The following is a 27,005-nucleotide window of genomic DNA, read 5'->3' as shown; positions in this document are numbered from 1 at the left end:
AGGGCGCTGGCTGGGGGCCGAGGCGCGGCCCGGCGACCGGGAGGAGGCCTACAACCGCAGCCTTATCAGTGCGCCGCAGGCCGGCTCGGGCTCGGGCCACCGCGAGTCTCCGGCTGCCGGCCCATGGGCGGCGGCGGCGGCTCGGAGGCGCCTCCTCCTGCCGCAGACCCGCGCGGCGGGGACCGGCTGCAGCAGCAGCAGCGCCGCCGCTTCGGCTCCGCCGCGCCGGCCGCATGGCGGGCTACGCGCCGCGCCTGCCCTGGCTGCTGCCGCTGCTGCGGCGGGCGACGCCGCCCCCCTGGGCTCGGGCCGCCGGCGGGGTCGCCGGCCTCCGCGCTCCGCCGCGCCCGGCCAGCAGGTGCGGGACGCCCCCCCCGCTGCTGCTACTGCCGCCGCCGAGCGCGCCGTGCTGCAGCCGCCGCCGCCTCCTCCTCCCGCCCGCGGCGGCAGGCAGCGCCCCGCGCTCCCTGAGCGCCGCTGCGGGCGCGGAGCCACCGGCGCCGCCGCGGGGGGCTGCCGGCGCCCCGCCGCGCCTCGAGGGTCGGAGGCTGCTGGCCCTGGCGCACCCCGAGCGCTGGAGACTGACAGGTACCGGCCGCAGCCCGGGGCTGCCCCGCCGCCGCGCCGAGGGCCGCCCTGGGGCATTGTCCGAGCGGGGAGGGGGCGGCGGGGCGCCGCGGCCGCGCCGAGCTCCCCTCGCCCCGCCCGGCGGGTCTCCTGGGGCCGAGGTGCGCAGCCTGGGTGGGGGTCCTGCCCCGCCGCCCAGCCGCCTGGCCACGGCTCGGGGGGCACAGCCCGTGGCGGCCCTCCGCCGGGGTGAAGGAGAAGGTCGTGTTTCCTTCCCGAACCGGCGCATCTGCTAGCATCAGAGCACGACGTGAAATCTTTAAGCGAGCATTTGATACGTGTAAAAAGCTAAAAACTTGCATTCTCTCCCCCGCCATCTATTAATTTGTCGTTGTTTTGAAGGGAAGGCAAAAGTTTTGGAAGTTACAGAACTCTCTTTTGCTAGTGGTGTTGGTTAATGCCTCTCCGCATGTTCAATGCTGGCTTCGCAAGCAGGCTGCAATAAACTCGGGCCTGAGACTGTATGGAATGAAGTAAAAAGGGGAATCCTAAGCTTTTTTTAAGAAATGTATTAGATAAATTGGGGTTCTGTCTCCCAAGAATTTCTTGCCTAGAACTTTTGTAAGTTGTTTTGAAAGCTATTTATTCATTTTCAGTGTCTTTATGGTGAAGTCAAACACCATGGTTGTATAAATTGTGCCCTAACGGAGTGATACTATTTACAAAGAGTAAAAACAAACTTTTCTTGACATTCCTTCTCATGGGGATAATAGGATAATAGTTGTTAGTAAGAAAGCAATATAAAATTGGCATGTGATTTGGTTTATTTAAAAACTTTATTGGTGGACAGCATACATGCTGTCATGGTAGCGTGAGGCCTGTAGGCCTTTGCAAAAATTTGTTCCCATGGAGTGGGTAAATGGTGTTCAAGAGAAAAGAGGTGAGGTATTTAGATTTACATAAAGAGGTGGTTTTGAGAAATATGAAGTACTTTGTACAAGATTTTATTTGCAGTGGATAGTTAGAGAGCTTCATTACATGTTGACATTACATAGCCAAAATAATTTGGATCCAAATGAATTTTTATGAGAAATTAGAAGTATTTCTATACTGTGAACACCTGTTATATGCAGCTAATACCACTATCTCGGTTGTGCAGAATAAAAGCAGGGGAAAATTGATGGGACAGGGTTGGATGGAGAGGGGAAAAGGTATAATGCTCAGTAGGGCTTCAGTCTTGCTCAGGATTATTTTTCTTCATTGGCTTATGGACTAAAAAGTAAAAAGCCCTTTGCCAGTAACTAATGTTCAGTCTATTCAGATTTTGGTGAAGAAGTGAGTATCTGATGAGATAGATTACCTGCTGATTTTACAACGAAGTTCTTTCTTTGTTTTTCCCATTGAAATTGAGACGAATAAAGAAATCGGTTATTTTAAGGATGGCTTTTAGGAGCCAAAGGCTCCTAACTAACTGAGAACTTAATCTAGTTCCCTTTACTGGGCACTTGCAGGCAGGGTATGGTATACTTGTTTGTAATTGTGTTTTAAAATAGGGCTAAGTATCCTTAATCTCTGCAGTCTGTTGATGGTTTTATCTAAGTAAATCGACTATTACAGTTACTAAAAATCAGCTACATGCAGTTTTGTCTTTTGAGATAATAAAATGGCCTAAATTAAAGTTTAAGAGAGTCCACAACACAACAACTTGGTAATATCAAATAATGAGGATGGAAAAAATACTCAAACATAAGAACTGCTTTTCAGTGTTCTGTTGGTCTTGGCTCTGGGAGAGGCGTAAGTTTATGTAAAATTTATTCTTCTTTATTGACACCCTATTTAAGGGAAAACTTTTGTTCTTAAGTTGTAATTAAGTGGGAGGATGGAAAAACTAACAAGGAAAATACTTAGGGTCATTATAGAGTGCAGGAATAACAAATACGGGTAAAATGCCTTGTAGGTGGTTGTAGGGAAATCACATCTGCCCATTGCATTTAAAATGTGTTAAAATATGTTGTGTTTTGTTCCTGTTCCATCTTTGTACTGAGAAAGTAGTCCTTAAAACCGCAGTATCTCTCTTTTTCCTGCATTCAAAGAAAGAGTAAGGTTAATGGTTTCACTGAAACAATGAACCTAGGGTAAAATATTTTAATTTCCTCTTCAAGTCCGTATAAATGGTAAGCAAATGCTGTGGGATCTCTTCAGAGGCTTTGCAAGTGTGGTTTTGTTTTGCAAGAAAGTTAAGCTCTTTCAGATCTTTTGCATTTTTTAGAACCAGTAGTTGGTACCATGGGTGTATAGCATTACCACTGTGGAGTGAAGTGATACATACCTTTTCTGTGATTCCACGTGGCGTGGGTCATGACATTCTGCTCATTGCAGTTGTGTGTTGAAATTCACGGTCACAGAAGTTGAGGTAGATGCAACGATGACAGTGGAGGCCTGGGGAGCAGAAGATGATGATTTGTGAGGAAGTTGAGCAAGACAAGGATCACCCATCTTGGTGCAGTGGGTAAATGGTGTCAACTGAGGAGGTGCAGGTACAGAGGTGAAGGTGACCTGCTCCAGTTGTGACTGGCACCAAAAGAGACGGTCGATTCTTGTTTTAGGCAGGGCCTCTTCACCATCTGCTGGCTCAGGAAGAAGCGGTGTGCTCTAGCCAGGAGTTCCAGTGTGCTGGCACACAGCACCTCTTGCAATGCACTCCTTGCAGAAGGAGGTTCTGACCCTCCAGAGGCTCTTAGAAATGAAAATAAATGTACCAAATACCATACGGTCCAAAAAAAAAAAAATCAGTATGTTTCATCTTCAGTTACTTCTAGAGCTGGGTGGAGCTGTGAATATATTTTAAACAGGACATGTGTGTTAAATTTTGGTGTTCTTATTAAAAGTGGTAAAAAGATGGCTAAATACCATGATGGCAGTTCACTCTGTTAGTGGCCACAGTTTCGTGTAGTGAAATCAGGAGTTTGTAAATTCAGTAATACCTCCCAGATTTAACAAAGGAGGGAAGTTATTTTAGGAATTTTTTGGCTCATCCTGTGCAGTCAGGTGAGGCAAACCTGTGTCTTCAGCTAAATTCAATTCCCAGGGAAGAGGACAGGGCCTTTGTTGAAATTATTAAAACCTGCTGTGTGTGTGCAAAGCCACAAAAATGCCTTTTCAAAATGATCCCTTTTATTTCCTCCTGCCTCCTTGTTTCTCCCTGTGAGAAACTGTCTGTTGCACTTTATCCAAACCACACTCGAAGGAAACAATAGTTCCATTGAATTGTAAAGTAAGCAGAAGGAACTCTGAAATTTTTAATCCAATAGCAGTGTGCCCTTTCCCTGTATAATACTTGCTGTGCACTGAGTCAAAGCAAGAAGGTTTGTTTTGTACGCAGGTCTTATCTAGAGATGTGCAAGAAATGTTATTTCATAAGTTTTATTTTAGAATTTTGGGCATAATTTGTAATAGGCGTTTTCCTGTAGGTTAGAATTTGCCGTGAAATCAGAAGAGCACCGGCTTATTCATAATCTGATTTTTCTGTACTTTGAAGTTATGCCAGGTGATGCACTTTCTTGTTCTTGAATGAGCAATACTGGATTGCTGTAGATTTATCTTTTGTAGTTTCTAATAAGGAATAAATCCCTATAAAAACAATTCTTAAAGAAAGGCAATTAAAAAAAAGTTACATCTAAGACTGCCTGAATTTTTTAGGTATATTCTTTGTAACGTAGTTCAGAAATTATTTTAACAATCCCTTTGATTGGGGCTGATTGAGGTAGTGAGCAGCTTGATTTATTTTTTTGTACAAGATGCAGACAGAAATGTAGAACACATCAGCTCTGAGTATTGCTACTAGAAAGTCATGCTTTCAGTTATTTATACTTGTACAAACTGACATTTCTTAAGTACTTGAGTAGGAGTATCTTTGAAAACTTCAGTTATTTTAGGAAATTAACTCAGGCAGATAATATGTGTTTAGTTTGTAGTAACATTTAAATGGTTTAATTTTGAAACTTCTTCTCTTCCAAGCTTTGTAGCATGAGTTTGAACATCAGCAGGCAATTCATGCACTGTTAAGGATATGCTTTTCCTCCCTCCATTTAAAAATTTAATTAAAAGCCAGACAAGTGGCATCTCTCTGAAAAATGAGTTTTCATACACCCATTCAAATCTTGACAGTGAGTAAAATTAATTCTGTAGTGTGCATAATGGGAAGTGTAAGAAATACCATCTTTCTTAAGAAGTGGTGAAGATACTTGCTTACAGTCAGACTGAAGCCTCCATCTTTGCTTTCAAGTGGAGGTTTTGCACAGCTCTGCATAGGCCTTCCATCAGGCTGTGTGCCTTGCTACCTCTTCCTCCTTCTCTCCTGTGCAAAGTGGCAGTCTTACTTACTCTTCCCTTTCTTGGGCTTCCTCAAATCACTGTGTTCTGCTCTGCCTGGAAGGACACTTCTCCTGTCAAATATCTTCTCCGAAAGCTCTTCTGACAAACCCTCTGTAGCCTACTCTGCAGAGGCTCCTTGATGTTTTGTTTGCTCCATAGCAAAGGGCTCCTGGCAGGTCTGTGCTCTTTGATCATAGCAGCCTCACCGAGATGATACTCAGGGTGATTTCTGTCAATCCTGAGCACCTCATGACTCAAAGAGCAGGCTTTCTTCAAGGTGATAGACTTCTTCTGTAAGTTGCATCGTGTAAATGTTCTGAGCACGAGGGATGCCACCAGCAGATACTCTGGGGCTCGTTCCTATGCTGGTGTCTCGCTGTGCTCTCCAAACCCTGGACATCCATCTTGTTCTTGAGATACTACCTTAAAGGTATTGCCTGTCTCTCTTGTTTAATTCTGTCCCACAGCAATTTTCTGCAACTGTTAATTTTTCCAACCATTGTATAATACTGGTCAGTCAGATGACCCACAGTATGCCAGTGTTTTCTTGAGCTGTCTTGAAGATATTTTCCGTAAGTTGTGCAACTGTATTGTTGTTGTACCAAAGAAAACAGTCTTTGCCATTTGGAAACCTGAACTGCTCTTTCATGCTTAAAGAAATAACAAAAGAAAAGAAAGAACACTGCAGATTCAATAACCACATCAAACTGTCTATAGAGTACTCCTATAAACATTTTCTAAAAACTGTCATCATCATTGGAAATAGTAACTTGCACGATCCAGTATATTAACAATACCTGCAAATTAACACAGCTCCACTCAAAAAACTAGCAGCTTTCCAAAACACACCAGAAACGTGGTATACAATGGTGCTGTCAGACATGCACATGTCAGACATTTTTTTCTGAGCACGGTGTTACAGTTGTTCTTGGTAATGTAAGGAGGACAATTCTAAGAGGGTCTTCTTGCATAATAATAGGTGCAGTCCAGATATCATGTATGAATTTACTTTAACACAGAAAGAAAACCACACCAGTCATACCTAACCTGGAACTATACAAAACATCCTTTAGTGCTTACAGTGTACTCTGGAAGAAGATTCTATCTTGAAATAAATACTTGCAGAACTGACTCTTCACAGGGTCCTTCAACCAGTCCAGAACAAATTCCTTGTGGGCCAGGATTCACCAGATGGAAATGGACTTTGCCTAACCAACAAATATAAAATTTATCAGTGCATCTTCCTAAAGAACATAAAAGAACAACTGAAGAGCCTGATACCTGTGCATGCACATCATAGAATACAGTAGACTTTATTCGTCACTCCAAATGCCCTTGTGGAAATTCAGTGTTAAGCTAAATGTATTTAGAATAAAACTGCACAGATAACTGGGAAAGGACAGACATTCTCAGTTACTGGTAGAAGGGTACTTCTCTCAAATCCAAAGCTTGGTTTCTGACCTGCCAGCCCTGATCTTCAAATGAAACCGGTAAAATACTTCAAAGATTCTGGGAGGTAACATTCATAAGCTTACTGAACAGTAAAAAACTAGGTACTCTGTCCTGTTGTGCTACCATGCACTGCCAAACATCATCATTAACTCATTTTTTCTGTCCTTCATCCTTGATTGGCTTGAATGATCTTAATTCATCTGAGGTCAAATCTCTATATATTTGTGTTTAAAATAGCCCTTCCCCCAACAGGCTTGCAAGCAATTTTTTTGTTTTGTACTTTTCCACATACTGTACTGAGTGAGAAGGGTGCTCTGGTAAGGACCAGCAAAATTAGAAACTTTTGCTCTCTTGGTGGTGTTCTTGAATATGGAAAATCGGTTTGTGACTCTTTGGAGTCATTTAGTCTGTGTTCTGAAGAGAGGTTTCTGATAGCTCTGCCTAGTTATTGCTTGTAAACATCCTAGTTTATCAGTTGGTGACCAAGTCCTTGCTTCTGAACATATCTACGAAATGAAGTTGCAGATCTGCTGTCAAGAAGCAAGCCGGCATTAGCCTTAACAGAGAGCACATTGATCTCAGTAGTGATAAAGGCATCGCTTTGTGCAGCTATCTGGATTTCTATGCAAGTAGACAAGCAAGATGTTTGCCTAACATTTCCAAGAGGACTGCTCAGCTGCTGCTGGAGCCAGCTTGCCTTGTCTTTGCTTCTGTTGCCACTTTGATGTAGCCCTGGTTTTATAAAAGTTCCATTGATCTGCCTCACATTTTCTTTGTTTTCACCTTATAGCCTACAAAAGAGATTTACTCTAAAAAATAAAGCTTCCAAAATACACTCTTTTGTTTGACATAATTTTCTGGGTAACAGAGTAAGCTATGTGAAACTAATACTATAAAGTTTACTCTGACCTTTTTTCTGTCAGTAACAACCTTCAGCGTCACTGAAGTGTCTTCATATCTGGTTGCTGAACCCCTCGTACTCCTCCCTTTAGCCAGTTATCACAATGACAGCTCTTCTTTGAATGGGGAGATAGAATGAGTGCTGATTCCTATTTCTTCAATTAGTCAACGGTTTAAAACAAAAGAAAAGAGCAACAGCCTGGCAGCTGTGCTATTTTCTAGTTGTTCTGCTGGTATAATCAAAGTGAGAGTTTCAATTAGGGAACCTTATTTTGCATGTGATTTGTGATTAAATTAATATAGACAGGTATATTGCTTAAGGGGAAAAGGAAAAGTGACACCTGGATTATATAAGCTTTCATGTTCCAATATATTGTTGAAACTTTGTCTAATGTTTTAAGTAGTTTAGTAGTCTTCCATTTGCTTTATGTACTAGTATTTGCTTTTAGTTCAGTTAAGGCTGTTGGAAGTAATTACAGTGAAACCTATGCTAGTTTGAATGAAGAAGAGCTGAAGGTAAATCCAAGCCAGGAAGGCTGTACCGCTAGACAGAGACATATGGGATTTTTAGCCATACAGTCCTCTTCCTTCAGTGGATATTTATATATGCAGTTGTTCAGTTCCATCCATAACTGAGAAATTGTCTGGACTAGTGGAGACTGAGCTGCCATGCAGCACTGTGCTTATAAGCAATGCTTTTGACCATCTTAGCTGCCTTACAGACCAGCTTTTCCTGACAGGAGATGACCTGGCTTTTGTTGGATTTTTCCTGCTGTTTCACAGCTTGAATACACCAATGCAGCCAGCCTGTTAATAAGGTCACTCATTCTTAAGAAGTTTCAGGTAGTAAATAATATGCTTATGAGATGTGTCTATGGCATGGATCACGTAAGTTTGCAGCAGGAAGTCTTTCCCTATCTACTCTGGCTTCTTACAGTTTCTATAGCTTCAAGTTAAAGATCCAAGTCCTTTATCTTTAACATGCTTGCTGGCCTGTGTGTAAGAGAACGGGAAGACTGCAAACAAATTTTGAATAAGAACCGCAGGCAGCAGGTTGGACACAACAGCAAGGATAAAGCTTGTTTGGGCAGTGTGTGGAGCTCTCCCAGGACTGCTCTGGGGCACTGCAGTGAAGGTGCAGAGAAGTGTTTGCTTCAGGTGGTGGCAGGTATGCATTTTTGTACCTTGAATTCTTCATCATAAATGCACAGCTGTATTTACACTTCAAGTACAAACTGAAACAAAGCTTTCCACATGTGTGTGGAGGTGGTAAGAGGCATCAAAGTGTCTGTGACAGATGTTAGAAATACTGCTTACAGCAGTGCGCTGCTGGGAGGCTCTCTGCTGTCTTCATCATAGAAGCAATACAAGAAGCTCAGTAGAATGGAACTAAAACTCAGGCAACTTCAGGATTTTCAGTACAGTGTCTTTTTGCCTTTAAAGGCGTTATCTGCTCGTAGTGTTGTAGCAATCTTATGAATAGTTGCTTTAAGTGTGGGGTTGGCTGTTGGAAAATTATGCTGTATGAATGGTATTGTTTGTTGTGGTTCAGTGGTTTTGCTATCAAGTTTGTTCAGTTTTCAATTAAGAGGGGTTTTTTTTTCTAGTTCTCAGCCTTCCCAGCTTGGCTTGCCTTTTCAGAATCAAGCTGTGTTCTTGGCTCAAGAAATTTCTTTGCAGATTAAAGTTCAAAAGGCTAAGTCTTGGTCCAGTGCAATTTTTCATACTCTGTGATACAGCTTCAAACAGTTACACAGGTTGTTCCATGGGTAATCTTGCAACCGGAATTCAAGAGCTCTGCTCATCAGCAAACATACTTCTATTCAAACTTATGCTATTTTTCTTCTAGACCAGCAATAGTAAACAGTAAAACAAAGCAAATGTATATAAATTTTGCCAGTCAAGAGTAAATCAAATGGGTTTTTTGTTTGTTTGGGTTTTTTCCCAAATAAAATTGCATGTTTTAGACAGTTCTCGGATCAGATCTTTACTTCAGTCCATTGCCATCTCAGAAATAGACAGTTGGAAGCTTTATTATGGTAGCAAGCATGAATAATAAAAAACAAACCAAACAGGAGTGAAGGATTGTGTGAGAGAGATGGAAGATTTGCTAACTGTGAATGCTGTCTAAGGATGACATCTGTGAAGAGTTAACTTCGTTGGGTGGTGGTGGGGAAGGTTAGACAAGAGAAGCAATTCCAGACTGTGATTGTATGCAGAGGCTTTCAGGATCTTAAAATTTGCCTTGCCTAAGTTAATTTATGCAGTGACTTAAAATGTCCCGTTCAGAACTGGGCCTAAAAAAATTCTGATTATTTAATGCTGACACTTGCAAGCTTAATAGAAATTTCAAGTGAAAAATTATTTCATATGTGCTATTAATGATCTGCAAATTCAGAATAATTTTCTTTTCCTTGTTGATTTGCAGCTGCTGTTGGCTTTCTGACAATTTCCAGTGTCATTACCATGTCAGCCCCTTTCTTTCTGGGTAAAGTTATTGATGTTATTTATACAAATCCCAGCGAAGATTTTACTGACAGCCTGACCAGCCTGTGTGCCTTGCTGAGTGGAATCTTTCTATGTGGTGCTGCTGCTAATGCTATTCGTGTCTACCTCATGCAGACTGCAGGTAAAAACAGAAACAAAAAGTGCTATCTTTTTTCACAGAGTCAGGATATCTAATGATCTGAAATAAATTCTTGGCACTGGCTGAGAGATCCTCTTGGAATCAGTAGCTTTTTTTTCCAGATGAAAGGTAAACTAGTAGTGCAAAGTTAAGTATGCTGGAATAATTGTTCATTTTTATTTACTCTTACATGATATCTTAAAGCTCACAATCTTCCGGTATATTAAAACTATGTAATGTGACTTGTTCACTGCTGCGTAATCCTGTGATTTTTATACTGTCATTGTCTGTGTAGTCTTGTGTGCCATGCTTGACTGACTTCTGTTTCTGACAGGACAAAGAATTGTGAAACGTTTGAGAACAACCATGTTTTCCTCTATTCTGAAGCAAGAAACTGCCTTCTTTGACAAGACCAGAACAGGAGAGCTGATAAACCGCTTATCTTCAGATACAGCCCTCTTGGGCCGTTCAGTGACTGAAAACCTTTCAGATGGGCTCAGGGCAGGAGCACAGGCATCTGTGGGGGTTGGAATGATGGTATGGTGGTCTCTTCCCTGCTAGTCACTTCTTGTAGTTTCAATTTCATTTCAGTTCTGTTAGGTAATGTGTGAATGTGATTCAGTCCAGAAACTATTGCGTGTTCTTGGATACAAGTGTATTTCACTGGTTATCCTTGTACTGCATTGCAATAGATGATGTGCCTGTAGTCACTTGATGTTTACTTGAAAGCCAAAATACGGAGAATGAGGGTGTGAAATGAACTGCTGTTGCTGCCCAAATTTATCAAGCAAAGTATAGCAGGCAAATAGCTTAACTCTATTCTTACTGAAGATATTAAAATCAGTGATAACGTTCCCATGGTGGTAGGTAAAATAGGGTGTGAAGGGCCTGATGTAAAAGTCATTGAAGTTGGTTGATTCTGGTTAAGGCCTAGGTGAGCAAAGGCAGCACTGAATATCAAATTACTGCTGAGGATTTTTACAAGTGTTAGTCTTTCTACTTTAGTCTCTAACTAAAGAATATATTTAGGTAGGAAGCATGTTAATGAAGGCTTCAGTGCTGTGCATCAGTTAATATTCCTTGGCAGTCAGTTGGTTTATATAAAAATCTGACTTCCCTTGATGTTTTTTGCAGCATTAATTTTTTATGGTTATCTGAGAAAAGATACATTGGTGGCAATTATCTTAAATGGAAGTGTGGTAATTTCTGCTGTCTACCTGGAATTAAAAACAGATAGCAAAAAGTCTCCTCATAAAAATAAGCTTCCAAGATCGATGTTATTAGAAACTGTTAAGAGTTTCTACTATGAAGCTTTAAAGCTCTAATACTTTGTCACTGGTAAGAATTACGGCTTTCTGTATTTATCTAAGCAAATAGAGTCTAAGGTTTTATCTTACCATAGATTAACTGGAGTAAATTTATATAAGGCATTCTGCTCAAAAATGCTGCTATGATGTAGTGTTAAAAAGTGGACTATAAAAGCTTGCCCAGAAAGAAGAGATTATAATGAAGTAATTATAAAGCCTGTCAAGTCAATTTTGAATTTTTCTGGATATTTTTCTATTTTCAATACAGAAAGCAGGATGAAATGAAAATGTGTTAGACCTAATTTCAATAATTCTTATGAAAAGAACATATTTAGGAACTTTGATGATGACTGTGATGAGTGATAAGGTTTTGCAACAGTAAATTAAATCCATTATCCCAGGTTATGAGCATTTGTGGGTGCTAGCGAGCACTGGTGACTCCATGTGTTCCTCGGTTACCCAGAAGTATTTTATGATACTTCTCTACTCAAACTTTCTGTGTTACACCATCTATTTAAAAGTTGTGAAAGCGCTTTAGAAACTATATAATAGCTTATGTCTTTCGGCATCCCCAAGAGATTTCCTGGTAGGCCTGTTTACTGGCAGGTTAAGCTACTTGGCTAAGATAACACAGCGAACCAGTGAGAAGGCTAGAAATGAAATCCAGATCCCTTTGCTTATAATCCTTTGTTCTAACCATGGGATACATTCCCCAAATGCTGTGGAGGAATGCATATTTTGCCTGGAAGAATTAAAACATGATAAATGAAAGCATGCCAGCACTAAATTACAATCCTACTAGTTTTAGAAAACTCTAGTGAGGGAAGTTGCACTTCAGTACTCCAGTGGGTTATTTTTAATCTGAATGCTAACCCCCGACACATACCTTTTTCTTCTAGTTTTTTGTGTCACCTAGCCTTGCTGCATTTGTTCTCAGCATTGTGCCACCCTTGGCTGTTCTGGCTGTGATTTATGGAAGATACTTGCGAAAACTTACTAAAAAGACCCAAGATGCTCTTGCAGAAGCAACACAGGTAATCTTTTAACAGATGCTTTCTAGTTAACTTCAAAGTTGCTCTAGTGTATTTAGGTTAATATCTCTGAAGTACAGATCTTCTGAAGATAATTGTACTGTTCATTGCCTTAAGCCATGCTGAGCCTGTAGTTTTGCACCTGAACAGTATGAAGGGTAAACTTCAGTAACACTTAGTACTCATAGATCTCAAAAGCAACCATGCTTTGTAAAGAGCTGTCCATAATGTGGAGGTACCAGGCCTTGAGAATTTGGAAATATAGGAAAGGGTAAGGAGGTTAGGCTTTAGCTGTGTGAGAGCATTAAAAAAAATCAACCTATGAAGTCCTGTGTAATTTGCTACCTAGGTTTGAAAAACACTTTTCCTGGACTATGGTTATGAGTTTGAAGCCATCAGAAACATCCTAGACGGATCTGTCTTTTAAGAAAAGTTTGCTCTTAAGTCCTTCTCTGGAATGAATCCTTGATGTTTGACCTTATTGCCAGCTCTTTAATGTTTGAGGCTTGACATTTTTTAAACTTTTCTGGGCATCTCGGCACATACTGAGATATTTGGGAGGAAAGTAGAGGAACTGTTTTTTCTAAAGAGGCTGTTGTAGAGGGGCCTTCATTGTGTTTGCTGACTGCACTGAAATATTGCAAAGCACTAGTAGAGAAACAGTAGTGATAGTGACCTTTTTCTCACAGGCTGAGGGTGGGGAAACATCATTAAATGCATAGAAATATAATTAGGGAAGACAAAAGTGAAAATAGCCACAGTTGTCAGCTGTTTTAAACTTGGGACATCCTATGTAGGACTTATGCAAATTGACAGTGCAGAAGGAAGATTAGCCCTCTTCTGTTTATCTTTTTCATTCTGTGTTGAAGGGAAGCTCATGCCTTTGTGAACCAGCTGTTGGACTTCAAATGAACAAGCAATTTTAGTGTTCGATTCAAATTTTCAGGTTGAATGGGGGATGGAAAGAGGAGAATTACATTTTTATATCATATCTTTACTCAGAAAAGGGGGCCTTGTTTTTTGTAAGGCCATCACAGTGTCTGTTAACAACTTAGTCTAATTGGTTATAATTGAAGTAATTTTAGAATTAATACTTTGCTGTTTAGAAGTTAGAATACTGAGTTGAAATGGGACATTAGTAGGTTAGCTAAATTAATTCCCAGTGTTGCTTTGATCAAATGAGTGGAATTGTTTCAGGAAATAACTGCAGGCTTTCTTGCATGATTTAGTGTAGAATAGAATATTCTGTATTTTTCCATATTGTTATTGCAAGTTATTGCAAATAGTAATTTTTGTATGTGTGTTGTTCACATCAAATTACGGTTTTTCTTAACCCTACTTTTATATTTTTCTTTCTCTGCTAAGACTTAACTCAAGGCAATCTTGAAGTTCTTTTTAAACTGCCTGGGTCTGCAGTTTACTTTTAACTTAATAGAATTAAAAAAAAAAAGGGTGGGGGGGAGGAGGGCATGAGAAATTTTCCAGTGGTATCCAAAGGAATGTATTTGGAGATTAGTGTAGTGATATTGGTTTAACTTTCAAATGTTCTGTAATATGGACATTCCAAATTGTGTATATATCTGTATTTGTTTTGTTCTTTGCTTTAATGTAGTTAGCTGATGAGCGTATTGGAAATATAAGAACAGTTCGAGCTTTTGGGCAAGAAGTGGCTGAAATGGAGAAGTACACAAATAAAGTTGATTATGTGCTACAGCTGGCTAAAAAAGAGGCACTAGCTCGGGCAGGCTTCTTTGGAGCAGTAAGTGTATTTTGATGAAAGTAAACCAACCATGTTATGCCAAGTGTCAATTATTTTAAAGTTAATGAGGATACTTATAAATCTGCAAATAAATTATTTGAGTGTAAATTGAACCTACATGAAACTGTGGGAAGACTGGACTTAAATCGGTCTAAATTGCTGTGAAACTGCACCTCAAGATACAGTGGTATGATAAAGCCAGTTTAAGTCTCTGTTTCTACCCCACACCCCATAGCTTGGTACTATTTATCTGAGCCCATACCTCCTATTCAGGGAACTAAACCAGTGGAAACCTTACCCCACCCTTAGCATTTTACAGGTTTGGCTTCCTGGTGAGATGAGCATCAATGCAAAGAAAGCTGGGGAGCGCGCAGGTGGGGGAGGGAGAGTGGGATTGTGTTTTTCTGTAACACCTTGCAGTGAGTTTGCTTAATAGTATTCTAAAACTGCAGACTATCAACTCTTCTCCTTTAATGATGGTAGAGAATAATGTTTGGTGTTCCTTTCCATCTTGGGGAATGAGGTAAAAAAAAAAACAAACAAAAAAACAAATCCAAAAAAGAGTTGCTTGCTTTTTGAACACTTGCTGGATAGCAGTGCAGTCCCACTGGATGTCTGGCTGCCTGTTGGCTTGGTTTGCTTTAGAATTGGTTTTGTTCAAAATTTAACTCAGTCCTCTAAAAATCTAGATACCCATAGGAATTCTTTTATTACAAGGAAAATTCTGAAACAACATTTTAGAGGATGAAGTCTAAGATGTATGTGACAAAATCTGCCTTTTCCTCTTTTTCCTTAGACTGGCCTTTCTGGAAACTTAATTGTCCTCTCAGTCTTATACAAAGGAGGATTACTAATGGGCAGTGCCTACATGACAGTTGGTGAACTCTCATCTTTCCTAATGTATGCTTTCTGGGTTGGAATAAGCATTGGAGGTATGGAATGAGAAATTAGATTCTCTTTACTTCAAAGCATTACAGTCAGTATGGGGGCGGGAGGGAAGAAGCTCTTAAAAGATACGGCTTTCTTAAAAAGTCTCTTCCAAATTGTCTTCCCAAGAAATCATACATATTTTTTTTCTGAAGAGTTAATGAAAACAATAATTTATAACTTAATACAAGCCTTCCATTTTCCCAAAGGAATACAGAGGTTATTTTTTCAATGTGTGTATGTGACAGATACATATTACTTTAATTTTCTTTGGGTCTAAATTGAGATACTTGGTATATTGTGTAAAGAAATAATACTGGTATTCTATTTTTTACAAAATATGTGGGTCTGTGTTAAACATCCTCTGTTTAGAAAGGCATGTAGAATTTAGCTGTAATTCAGTATAGAGTGTCTTGAGCTGGAAGAGTAAACAAAGTGCCAGCAGAACACTACACTCTGGTGCTAACCTTTTGTTTTTCCTTACTGACTGACTTCTCCTTGAAGCTCAGACTCTGTAATCTACTGGCCCAGAAACAAACTGTTCATCTTTTTGACAGAGCAGTCTTCACTACTGCATATAGGCAAAAATGAAGATAAGGTACTTTGAAGTTTGACAACTGATTGGAAGGGTGGTTCTTTAAAATGAGTCTGTTACTTCTGATAGACTGGCAGGGCAATGCAGCTTGTCTGTGCTCTTCTTTTCTAAGACTAAGCCTGATACTGTGGGAAGCATGAAGATGTGCCTGAGGGCAAAATTCATAAAACCCGCTTCCTTGCATATCAAAATTCCAGTGGCACCCATTCCTACTACCAAAATCCTTTCTTCTCTGCTTAAATCATTCAAGTTTTGTCAACCTGGCACTCTGAAAACATGGGACAAATTAATGTTAAATAAATGAAAAATAAGGTTAGAAACACTGGTAAAATGTCATTGAATTAACTTTTATTTATGATAAAAACGTATTTTAAAATTCTGCTTGAAATTATTGAAGAATATAGTTTTGCACAGGGCTCATTCTCATGGGGACTCCGAAGTAAAGGTGTTTTGCCACACGAGGCCAGCCTTCCTTGACACCTACAAAGCATATAAATCTTCAAAGTGCTAAGTCTGCTCAGTATATGTCATCATCAACACATACAGGAGGTCATGCAATGAACTGTGAAGTTCACTCCACAATTTGGGACTTTGCCTCTTGTTGTAACAATTTGCTGTGTTTTCTACCAAATAGTGAAGACAGGTTTTGAATATTAGAAATATTTTCTAATTAGTATTTGCTGTCCATATTATGTAATGGGTTTTTTATGAGTAGTTGTGAATTTGCAAACCTCAGTGTCTCAGTTTCAAGGCGCTCTGTGAGGCTTATGCCTTCTGACCTGTGCCCTGCTCTAGGATGTAGATGCTTTGGATCTTTTTTCCAAGCAGACGGCTTCTCACCATGGCTAGTGCCTTGTGTTGCAAGCTTTCGGATAGTCCTCAGCAGCAGCGTGATGAAATGCCCTGTCTACACTTACAGGCTCATGACCTTGTGCTGGGCTTGTTGCTCTGCAAGAATAAACCAGTAAAGCTATTTTAATATACCTTGGGTTTTCTGCCCTCCTGAAATCACTCTTAACACTACAGACATTTTAAGGTGGAAGTGGTTTATTCTGTATGTTTATTCTGTTGGAATTCAGACATTTAATTGGTTACTTTATTTTGGAAGACACACAAAAAATGAAGAAATAAGTCATTTTATATTTATGTCTTACTCCATTTTTGGTTCTAGGAAGGCCCTTCAGCCACTTTTTGGTTCTAGGTTGGTTTCTGTGTTTATTACAGCTGGAAAGCCCTTCAGCCATGCCAGCTCCAAGATGATTCACACAGCTCCTAAGGGCTGGGACCCAGTACTATATGCAAGCCTTGTCCCTGGCTTTTGTGTTCTCCAGTAATGTTTGAAGCATGCTGACTTGGGAGACATATTTCTTTACATTGTCCATTCTCCTCATAGCTTCTCAAGCGTCAGTTCAGCCTTAGGTTTTGTGCCCTCCCCCACCTGTGGCTGACTTGGCCAGGCTCTCCTATAGTAGTATAACCCTATCTGACAAAGAAGGGCATTCAGAGTGCTCCATTCTGCTGAATGATTTTGAAAATACAGCTGGTTGTATGCAAGGCTATTTCTCTAAAGTTGGATGCTGTTCTTCCTGACGGATGAATGAAGAAGAGTTGCTTTGCTTTTGAGCGTACACAAGCTTATGTGTATTAACTTTTTCTATTTTTTTTCTTCAGAATGATTTGTTTTACAGATATAAATAAGAATGGCCAATAAGGGTTATTGGTAGCTCTGAAGTGAGACTAGGTAGGATTTAAATCAACATGTCTGATAGTGTGTTGGAGTAAAAGATCCCCTACACGTCTGATGCTTCAATGCTGGTGATGAAAAGTATAATGTGAATTTAATGTCTCCTATGTCTTCCATTCCATATGAATGAGTAATACTGGTCTGCTTTTTGTTTAGGTCTAAGTTCCTTTTATTCCGAACTAATGAAAGGACTAGGTGCTGGTGGACGCCTATGGGAACTTATTGAAAGGAAGCCCCAACTTCCATTTAATGGTGGGTCCTTGGCTTGTTATTGTTCATAGGTTGATTTTTCTTTTATTGGTCACCAGTACTTCAGAAAGAGGTGTGTTACACTTAAAGGTAGTACCAACTTACGTTCTCTTGAAAAAAAACTAGATACAGTGGGAATTCTTCTGACTTTTCCTAACTATGAAACAGATGATGAAGATTTCCTTTAATCAGAAATTTTAGAAGCTGAAAATTTGGTGGGTTTTTTTCCCTTTAATTAATACAGAATATTTAATAATATTTAAATACAGTAAATAAAAATATATTGCCAGCAACACCTTATTTACAACTTTGTTGTTCGGAAGCTAGACAACGCCCTACAATATTGAGTATATTTTGTATAACCAGCGTTTGCCTGTCTCCATTAAAGTAGTTTAGTGAGCTGCTTGTAGAAGATACTTTCTGTGTGAATTGCTCTTTTATTTAATCAGCTGCATCCCACTAAGCAAAAGTCGTACATGAGTTTTCACCAGTTCTGTATGTTGTTGAGAAATGCAATATAGCAGCATCCAGGTGAGCTGTCAACACTGTAGTTTCCCTCTGTTTCGTATGGTCCTCTAATTTAGAAACTTTTTAAGGGCTGCTTTAAGAGGAAGAGTCAGAAAAGAACATCCAATAGAACTAACAGATTTTTTGAGTGAGGTCTGGCTTTAGGGAATAGAGCTTTATCTTTTCAGTTGGTTGATACAGAGGGGTTCTTTTGCAGTGCTGTGCTTGAAATTTCTGTTCTTCTTTTGTCTCCCTGCACTGGAATTCCTTGAGTTCTTAATCTGATGGACACCAACTCACAGTCTGGCCTGTCTCATTTTTCTTCTCTCCTACAGACAGCCTGTCTGTAGGATGCTTTTCAATGTGCATAGACTTTACATAGCCAGTGAAAAGTAACAATATTGTCTCCAGTGGATGGAGACAGACTTAAAATAGCAGCCGTTTGTCTGAAAGGTAACTACCAACTGTCTAGTGAAGGGATAGCTACACACTCTTGTCTAGCAATGACGCTGACTTAAACTTCCTGCCATGACTATCCAGTGCCACACAGCAGTGCCACACTGTGCCCTTCGTTGACTTAGTGCAACTGTTGATTTCATCATCATTTGAATGTGGTGGGGTTTTTTTCAGTGGTCTTCATCTTTACAGTGGTCCCAGTGCACAGTAAGCAGTAGTATTGGGGCAGAAGTTGTCCTTCCCACTGAAGGTATTGAATTGTTCAATTATACCAATAGTGACATCCAGAAAACAATCTTTATTTTATAGACTGAACATAAATTGGACAAAGTTTCAGACATCCATGTAGCATAGGCTTACAAAAAGCTTCTTTTAAGTTTCCTTTCAGTATAAACTGAATACATAGGAAAGGATATAAACCTTTGTCTCATAAAATAATTATAGTAGATTTCTGTCTCATCGGACAATAAAACCAAGAGACTAGGTCCCTACTGTCCAAACCCACCTGAAACATCTATTCTCTTGACTACTTAGGTTTTATTTTCGTGGAACTCCAGCTGTTGTTGGTGACAACAAATATCTCAGGAACAAATTATAATGTCTTTTTTCCCTGTATCTAGAATCCAAACAAGAAACAAGCACAATCCTGTATATAGCTTTTAGATATTTTTACAGTAATATACAGAGGAAGGACTTGTGGTACCAGACTTCCTGTATTGCAGTAGATTTCAGTGTTTCAGGCCATGAAATAGACTGTGCAATAACTGGAACTGAGAATAAAGATAAGCGATTACTTGTTACTTTGGTAATAATAAGGATTATGCTGCTAGCACAGGGTTTAGCAAATACATTTCTTTTCCCAAAGGGAGGTTTGCAGACCATTGTGCTTTTACCTAACAAACAAGTTACAATGTGTATGTCTACGGATTAAAGTCAAGGCAGGAGTTTGAAATTGTATGCTCTTGCCTTTTCCATTTTTATGCTACTACCATTAAACTGAGAGCCTGGAGAAGAGGAGAGAATCTGGGAAGAAGAAAAGCAGAATAAATTATTTGCTCTAGGAACAGCAGGACTAGTGAAATCTTGATTGCTACTGATGGGTGTCTGTGTTTCCTATCCACAGTTACTGTTTAACCGAGCATGGGCATGCACTACCATGTGCTGTGGCTAGTTGGGTGTTACTTGTGTGCTGCATCTGAAAAGAATTAAGGGTTTTGAGTTGCATGTCTTTAGCATGAAGAAGCATTAGTCAGGTGTTACTCTGGTGCTTCCAGTTTTCACAAAACTGGGAGGAACTTCATCAGTTGAGACTCTGTCCTTCGGGAATGCAGCACCACTGCCCAGTTTTCTTTGCATGGATATGTGTTGCTGGGATTTAACAGGGCTTGAAGAAATTCTGTTTCTTTGTCTTAGCTATTTATAAGCTTTTTCTAGTGCTGATAGTCTTTTAAGATAATTGTGTAAATCAAATGCTGCACTCCAGAAAGAAGATGGTTTTGTTTAACTTTGGCAATTGTTCATTCATGATGGTTTGTTATGGTATTTCACAAACTGAAATTTTAGTTTCAGTGAACTGTTGCCTAAGAGTTATGCCTCTGATTAGTCTTTGAATACACTGTTGTCATGAATTTATTAAATATATTTTCCACTTAAAAAAAAAAAAAAATCTGAAAAATAGCAATTAATGCAAAAAGCCTAGGAGCAGTGACAGCCTTTGCTTAAAAGCTGCACAGTTAACAGGTAGTGGAGAGGGAACTGCTCTTGTCCAAAGGAGAGGGTGTTTCAGGTGACTTTTGTGGCTCTGTGAAAGGGCAGTGATTTGCAATGTTTATCTTTTTGCATCTGTTCTATGGCAACAGGACTTTGGCCTCCAACAATGCCATCTTATTTCATTGCTCCTAATTGACAAAACTTAAATTGTTTATAATATGTTTAAAATTCAGATAATTTTACTAGAAGTGAACATTGTCAGTTGTTAAGTGTTAGCAAGATGCAAATTCTCCCTCTTGCTGTCGGTAGCCTACAGGTTCACTGCTGGTGAGCAACCTGAAATTGCATTCAGGAACGAGTGGTGTACCACACTGATTCAGTCATGGCTGAAATATAACCCCTGTGGCCCTGAACTGTGGCTTGCAGCTATCCCCAGATTTAACATGGAGATAGATATTTCTGTTGGGTGTCTGTAAATCAAGTTCTAGGAGGGCTGAGCTGATTTTTTGATTTCTATTCACGTTTCTGTATTTTATTCTTTGTTATACAGAGGGAATCGCATTAGGCAAAGATACATTCAGAGGTGCTTTGGAATTCAAGGACATTGAGTTTGCATATCCAACACGTCCAGAAATATCAATTTTCAAAGATTTTAGCCTTTCCATTCCAGCTGGCTCTGTTATGGCTCTGGTTGGCCCAAGTGGTACAGGGAAATCGACTATTGTATCCCTTCTGCTGAGGCTGTATGATCCTATCTCAGGTATGTTTTGTGTGTTGCTCTCATTTGTGACAACTGATGCTTTGCGTCTCACATAAACCCTATAACCAGTCAGAGTTCCTGTGCTTGGGGTCCTGATGTGATTATTCCACTGATGCACCATGCTTCCTTTGGGGTTGTGTGGTTACCTTGTGGTGGTGCCTGCATAGCTTTGCATTTCTGATCCACCAGTATGTGATTTCCCAGGCGTTGTTGTTCTCAACTGTTCTTTCTGCCTCTTTTCAGTATTTGTCAAACATGCTTGACTTTACTGTTTCTTAATTTAAGGTACTATCACTGTTGATGGCTTTGATATCCGTCAGTTAAATCCACTGTGGTTCAGAAAAAAGATTGGAACAGTGAGTCAGGTAAGGAAGAAAAAAAATTTCTAAGTGAATGAAATAATTTTGTGTAATCAACTAACTGTGCCTCGCTTTTCATCTTCTTAACTGTAACTGCTGTTGTGCATGCTTTATTCTAAAAATAAGTATTCACAGCTAGTCCCATTATTCTGTAGTCTATTTTTACATCATCACAGAGATTCAAAGTGTTAGCCTGAAAGAAAAGTGTGCATGTGGAGGCTGGAAAGTACATTGTTGCAAATTGTATAGGTATGACTATCTTGATGTTTGCTATGATTTGTTGAAGAAAGTAACACAAAGCTTAACATTTAATCATGTTTTGTATTAATGGAAGTTACACAATCATATTTTACATAACCGTTTGAAAACTGACCTTCTGTGCTCTGTGTTGTTTCCAGGCAAACACAATTCCATTAGGAAAGCATGAAAATACAGCACTGTTGGCACTTACTCTTGTAGTGCCCTATCCTTAGCAACGCCAAGACTCTGAAAGTACAGAGAGATGATGCGTGGTCTCTTAAAAATAAACTATTTGACCAATTAAACTATGTATGTTCCTTCCCTCATCTTCCCAGATGCTTTACAGTGCAATTAACTGTTAGGTTGATGTTCTGATTAAAAGCATAAGGATAACTGGGTATATGTTGCATTTCAAAATATCTGCTTTATGTAATAATGCCACCAAAAGCTTTTGTGCAAAAATTACTTTCCTGTGGGCACATTAGCATTTTTATTTTTGAATGTATGTATTCCACTTGAGTTACCAGTAGGAGATTCATACTATAGCATGTCTCCATTTTATAAACAGAGCAGATTTACCGTGTTTCAGACATTTTCCCTTTGTACATCACTTGTCCTATCTGCCTGTCCTCTTCTCTATTTCAATCTTTAACATAAATTAAATGCACAAAATGCCATGAAATCTGTGTAGACATTGTTAAGAGAAGAACTATCATTGTTGCAAATGTAAATGCAAATGTAAAGTACAAAGGGGAAGTTTTCTGATATTTGAATGAATAGCTCCTTCTGAACTCTTCCTCAAATATTAGGAATTGAGAGCTATGTCATGTTTTGTCAGTTAAAAAAGCAACTTACTTTTTAATTGGTTTTGACTGCCCATTTTGGTGTTAGGAGAGGATTTTTTATTTGTTTTTAATTCAATTAACTCTAGCTTACATATTCTTTTGTATGGATATAAAATAAATTAATGCTGGGTCTTCTAAGTGGGATTTATGTTATTTGAGGTGTAGGCAATACATGCATGTAATTACAGAGCTACCATATTAGTTATGTTTTTGAATTTATCAGGAACCAATTCTGTTCTCCTGTTCTATTGCTGAAAATATTGCCTATGGTGCAGAGGATCCTTCTACTGTGACTGCAGAGGAGATTCAGAAAGTTGCTGAAATAGCTAATGCTGCTAGCTTTATCAGAGATTTTCCAAAAGGGTTCGACACTGTAGTTGGAGAAAAAGGCATTCTGCTTTCAGGTACGTCTTTATATTGCTTATTTAAAAAATCTTGATAATAGAGTGAAGTAAAAATTCTATTATTTTTTGTTACCAGTTTTTTCTCCAGCCTGCCATAAGTATGAAAAAAATCCCTCCTTCATCTCCATTCCTCCCCTAAAGTACATGTGCCTAATTCTGCTCAGCCCAGGCATTCAGTTAAAATTACTTCACATCTGTTTTCCTATTTCAATTTACTGAGCTTTTCCACCCAGGTGGACAGAAGCAACGAATTGCAATTGCTCGAGCTCTGCTCAAGGTAAGCCAGCATCCAAATAGCTGTTTAATTACTTTGTGGGGAGGCAGGAAGGGTTAAAGAAGAGGAGGTCTTTCAATGGGAGAGTTGGAAAAATATTTTTAAAAAGAAAATTCTATCTTTTACATTAATGAGGAAATTTGTAAGGGCTGAGTAGTTTAACTAAAGACCATTTACTTATGTAAGTGCTTCTTCCTATCTTTCAGTCACGTTTTTGGATAGTTCTTGCCAAGTCTGGTGGTAAATCATTGTATAATGGCTCACTTGCATAAGACCAGGTCAAGGATGAAGGAAGACTTTAAGAATGTGGTGCTAGTAAACTCATATATGACACTTCTGTCTCTGTTTTCAGACCTCTATCACTCATGGGTTGATTTTTCTGGGTTGCAGCTTACCAGCATTATAGATGCCCTGTCTTGGCTTTGAGGGGAGCTAGTCTCGATTTTGAACAAGATACTATTTCAGGCACAACGTTGTGTCATTTTTTTCTTCAAGTGTTGGCATGGGTCTAGCTTTAGGGTAGGCTCTATGCTGCGCAAATTTGAGGAGGCTTCGGAGGATCAGAAGGACAAGGAGTTTGGTTCAGGGACAGCCACGGGGCCTCACAGGGAGGCAGTTTGGGGCTGATGCTCAGCTGGAAGTTTTGAGCCTTGCTGAACCCAGCTTACATTCACATTAAGCTGCACAGGTCTGTATAGCATCCTAACATGCCCGGTTCTGCTAGATTACTGGGAATTTTTTCATTATACCACTTCTCTTTTACCATGAATGCTGAAAACTGATTGCATTTCATGTCAAGTACAGTTCATGGGAGTAGAGACTTTATTTTGGGAAAAAAAAAAAGTTTTAAAAAATAATTGAGTAGTTGATATATATGTATTGGGGGTGCAGTGGAGTCCCTTCTCTTCCAGATAGTCTGAAGCTTTTACTGTCAACTTCATCAAGCAAGTTTGGATTATGTACTGTAATTCAGGAGAGGCTTCTTAGGGATTTGAGTCCTGGTGATACTTAATTATTATTATCTTTTATTTAATTGGGAAGAGTTCTTACATAGTACTTAAGAATTAGCATTTATTTCATCTGTGGGTGAAATACTGCTTGCTAGTAGGCTTTTGGGGTTTTTTGTTACTATACAGTTATATATATCAGACTGACTGCAAGCAGAGGGTAGCTCAGCCTCTGTGAAAGATCCACGTAAGAATAGTAAATAGGAAATTGAACTTTTGACCACAGTGCTGCCAAGTATTAAAAATCATCTTCCACCTTTAGTTCGTCTCTTTCAAATAGTGATCTGCTAATAGTGTTCTTTTACTTTGCAAAATTTGAAGATGGAAGAATGTTGTTTCTGTTTTGTCCTCTTAGCATTTAGACTTCTTACAAGTAATGCTTTGAATGACACTCAGTTCTTTTGATGAAATAAGTACACTTGGGAGTTTTAAGCTGTATGAATCCTGTTCTCTATGGATATAAATATTCAGATCTTGTCTAATTGTTATTATAACCAATTTTACTTTCTTCTTCAGAATCCTAAAATCCTTCTGTTAGATGAAGCAACAAGGTAAGAAGGAAAATAAGTAGAAACTTGGAAATTATCTATCTGTAAAACTCAGATAAGTGAGGTGTTCTCTCTTCTTTCTTTCTCTGCATGCCCGTGCACAAATTGTCTAGCCCCTTATTTTTTTCTACCCACAAAAAGAATGTGCTTTCTAGAATGTGTGAATTGGTTAGGAGACCTGTGATAAAAGTTGTTCATGCAACGTGAAAAGGATAGGTGGTACACGGTGTTGTAATTTTTTGTGCAGTTAAATTTGTAATATATACTTGAAACATCTACTTAAAGCTTTTTTGTGTCTTTAGTTTAAATGATGATCTTAGTGTTAAAGAGAGATGATTATACTGTAGTATAACTTTTTTTTTTTCACTGAATTAATTTAGCGTTAATTCTTCATGGAGATTTTTGCAATATGAGAATATGTCATGCCTATAACTTGGATGTGTACACTAAGCATATTCACAAAACTTTCCTGCAGTTCCATTGGTTCATCTTCACCAACAATAGCAAGAGTTTGAAGTTTTAGCAAAATAAGCCTAATGCATACAAAACTAACCTGTCTTAAAATAACAAATACCCTCCTCTCTCCCCTCCCTGCTTCCCATTTCTTACTAGTGCTTTGGATGCTGAAAATGAGTATCTAGTGCAAGAAGCTCTGGACCGGCTGATGGAAGGGAGGACAGTCCTAATTATTGCTCATCGTCTGTCTACTATTCAGAATGCTGATTTTGTTGCAGTCCTTGGCCAGGGTAAAATTCTTGAATGTGGAAAACATGAGGAACTACTTGCAAATCCAAATGGACTTTTCAGGAAACTAATGCAGAAACAAGCTTTTCTTCAGAATAGTGATATTTTTGCATTAGATTTACAATCCAGAGAAAAGGATGTATTAAAAGAAAATGTATGAGAGAATGTCTGAATAATGGAAGCTTCCAAACTACAAAGAATATAACTTATGTTTCAGTTATGTAAAGTAAATGTTATATTTTTCAAAAATGTACAAAAGATTCTTTTGAGACTTAAATGTGTTTAAGCTTTTTATTGAAAGCTTTTTAATAATTATTGCAACTTTTTAAAATGTCTATCACATTGATATAATTTCAGTGTATAGATTTTTCTGCTTTGTGTTAATTGAGACCGTTTAGAATCTTGTTTGCTGTAATGCACTGTATGACGATGTGCTGCATTCTCAAGTAAGTTCAGTATTTTAAGGGTAATTAAATGACAATCTTATAATTTTCATATCATTGTCTCTTTCCTTTTCAAGGTACTTTTCTGTGCTTATCAGTAGTCTTAAAATGCTGGAATTCAAAAATGCGTGACACTAATGTACTCTGAAATTCTGTCTGACTTCCACTGGACTGTCCTTTCAGTTACCGTTTGTTCTGAAATGTGAGAGTTGATTATGATCACCATCTACAGTTACTGTAGAGAATTACATATGAGAAAACATTTTAGAGAGTATGGAAGTATGAGTTGGAGGAAAGTTCTTTAAAAAACAAACAAACAAAAAAAAAACAACAAAAAAGCTACCAAACAAAAAACTTAACTGACTTTACATAAGGACAAAGGAAATGTATTAGATTATTAGTATATTAAGTCAGTGTAGGAAAATCTAAAATTTGCATGCATTTTCTTCCCTTCTCTGTTTTCCTAGTTCATTAGTTTCACTTCTCTTCTAAGATGACGTCCGAAAGAACACATTCTTAAATATGTAAGTTTTTGTCTTTTTTTAAGGCATATGTAAGATTTTTGCGGTTACTTAAAATTTCATTCATAGATATCCCATGTTTTGCCTAACTGTCTTATTAGGGACAAGTAGTAAGCTACCTTCTCAAGGACAACTAGTAAAATAATAGCATTACATTAATTTGAATAACTGCAGGGAGGGTACACTTGGCAGTAAAGAATAGGCTTCATGTTTCTAATTTAAGAATCTCTTCCAATAGAATCTCTCTAGACTTTCTGAAGATGTAAAACCCCACAGGATAATTTTAAAAAGCTAGAAACTTTCCAGGTCACATTAAAACTCATCTATGCTAGGAAAACTTGTTGCTGGAAGACTTTACTGGCAATAGGTGAGATACCTAGTGCTGGGCAAGCTTAAAATGTTTATCTGATGTGCCATTAATGGCACTTTGTGGAACATAGTGAACACGCTAAAGGAATGAAACATGCTAAGGAATGAAAATAAAATTACATGCAGATGTAATTTTATCTTCTGATTTAGTTTTTTTAGAAGCAGATACTGTATTAAAGATATACCAAAAATACCACTGACCCAATGTTTAATTTCAGTGTTGACTACCAATTACACTCTTCATAAGGTACTTAGAGGGGCTTGAACTTTAATCTTTACTCATGTAA

General features: G+C 38.9%; 1 protein-coding gene across 1 annotated transcript; it reads left to right on the top strand.

The window, feature by feature from the left end:
* The first annotated feature begins 233 nt into the window (after positions 1-233).
* Positions 234-25,880, top strand: ABCB10 (ATP binding cassette subfamily B member 10). Its single transcript, XM_059834189.1, has 13 exons — positions 234-588; positions 9,722-9,922; positions 10,254-10,456; positions 12,126-12,260; positions 13,870-14,016; positions 14,813-14,948; positions 17,439-17,534; positions 20,755-20,964; positions 21,250-21,329; positions 22,632-22,812; positions 23,046-23,089; positions 24,610-24,644; positions 25,254-25,880. The coding sequence occupies exons 1-13, from the start codon at positions 234-236 to the stop codon at positions 25,543-25,545; spliced, it is 2,115 nt and encodes a 704-aa protein (XP_059690172.1). The 3' UTR covers positions 25,546-25,880.
* The last annotated feature ends 1,125 nt before the right edge of the window (positions 25,881-27,005 follow it).

Source organism: Gavia stellata, chromosome 2 (genome assembly GCF_030936135.1).
Source record: "Gavia stellata isolate bGavSte3 chromosome 2, bGavSte3.hap2, whole genome shotgun sequence".
In the NCBI taxonomy this organism is placed as follows: domain Eukaryota; kingdom Metazoa; phylum Chordata; class Aves; order Gaviiformes; family Gaviidae; genus Gavia; species Gavia stellata.
The sequence above is the reverse complement of the archived record's forward strand: the minus strand, read 5'-3'. Positions and strand labels throughout refer to the sequence as shown.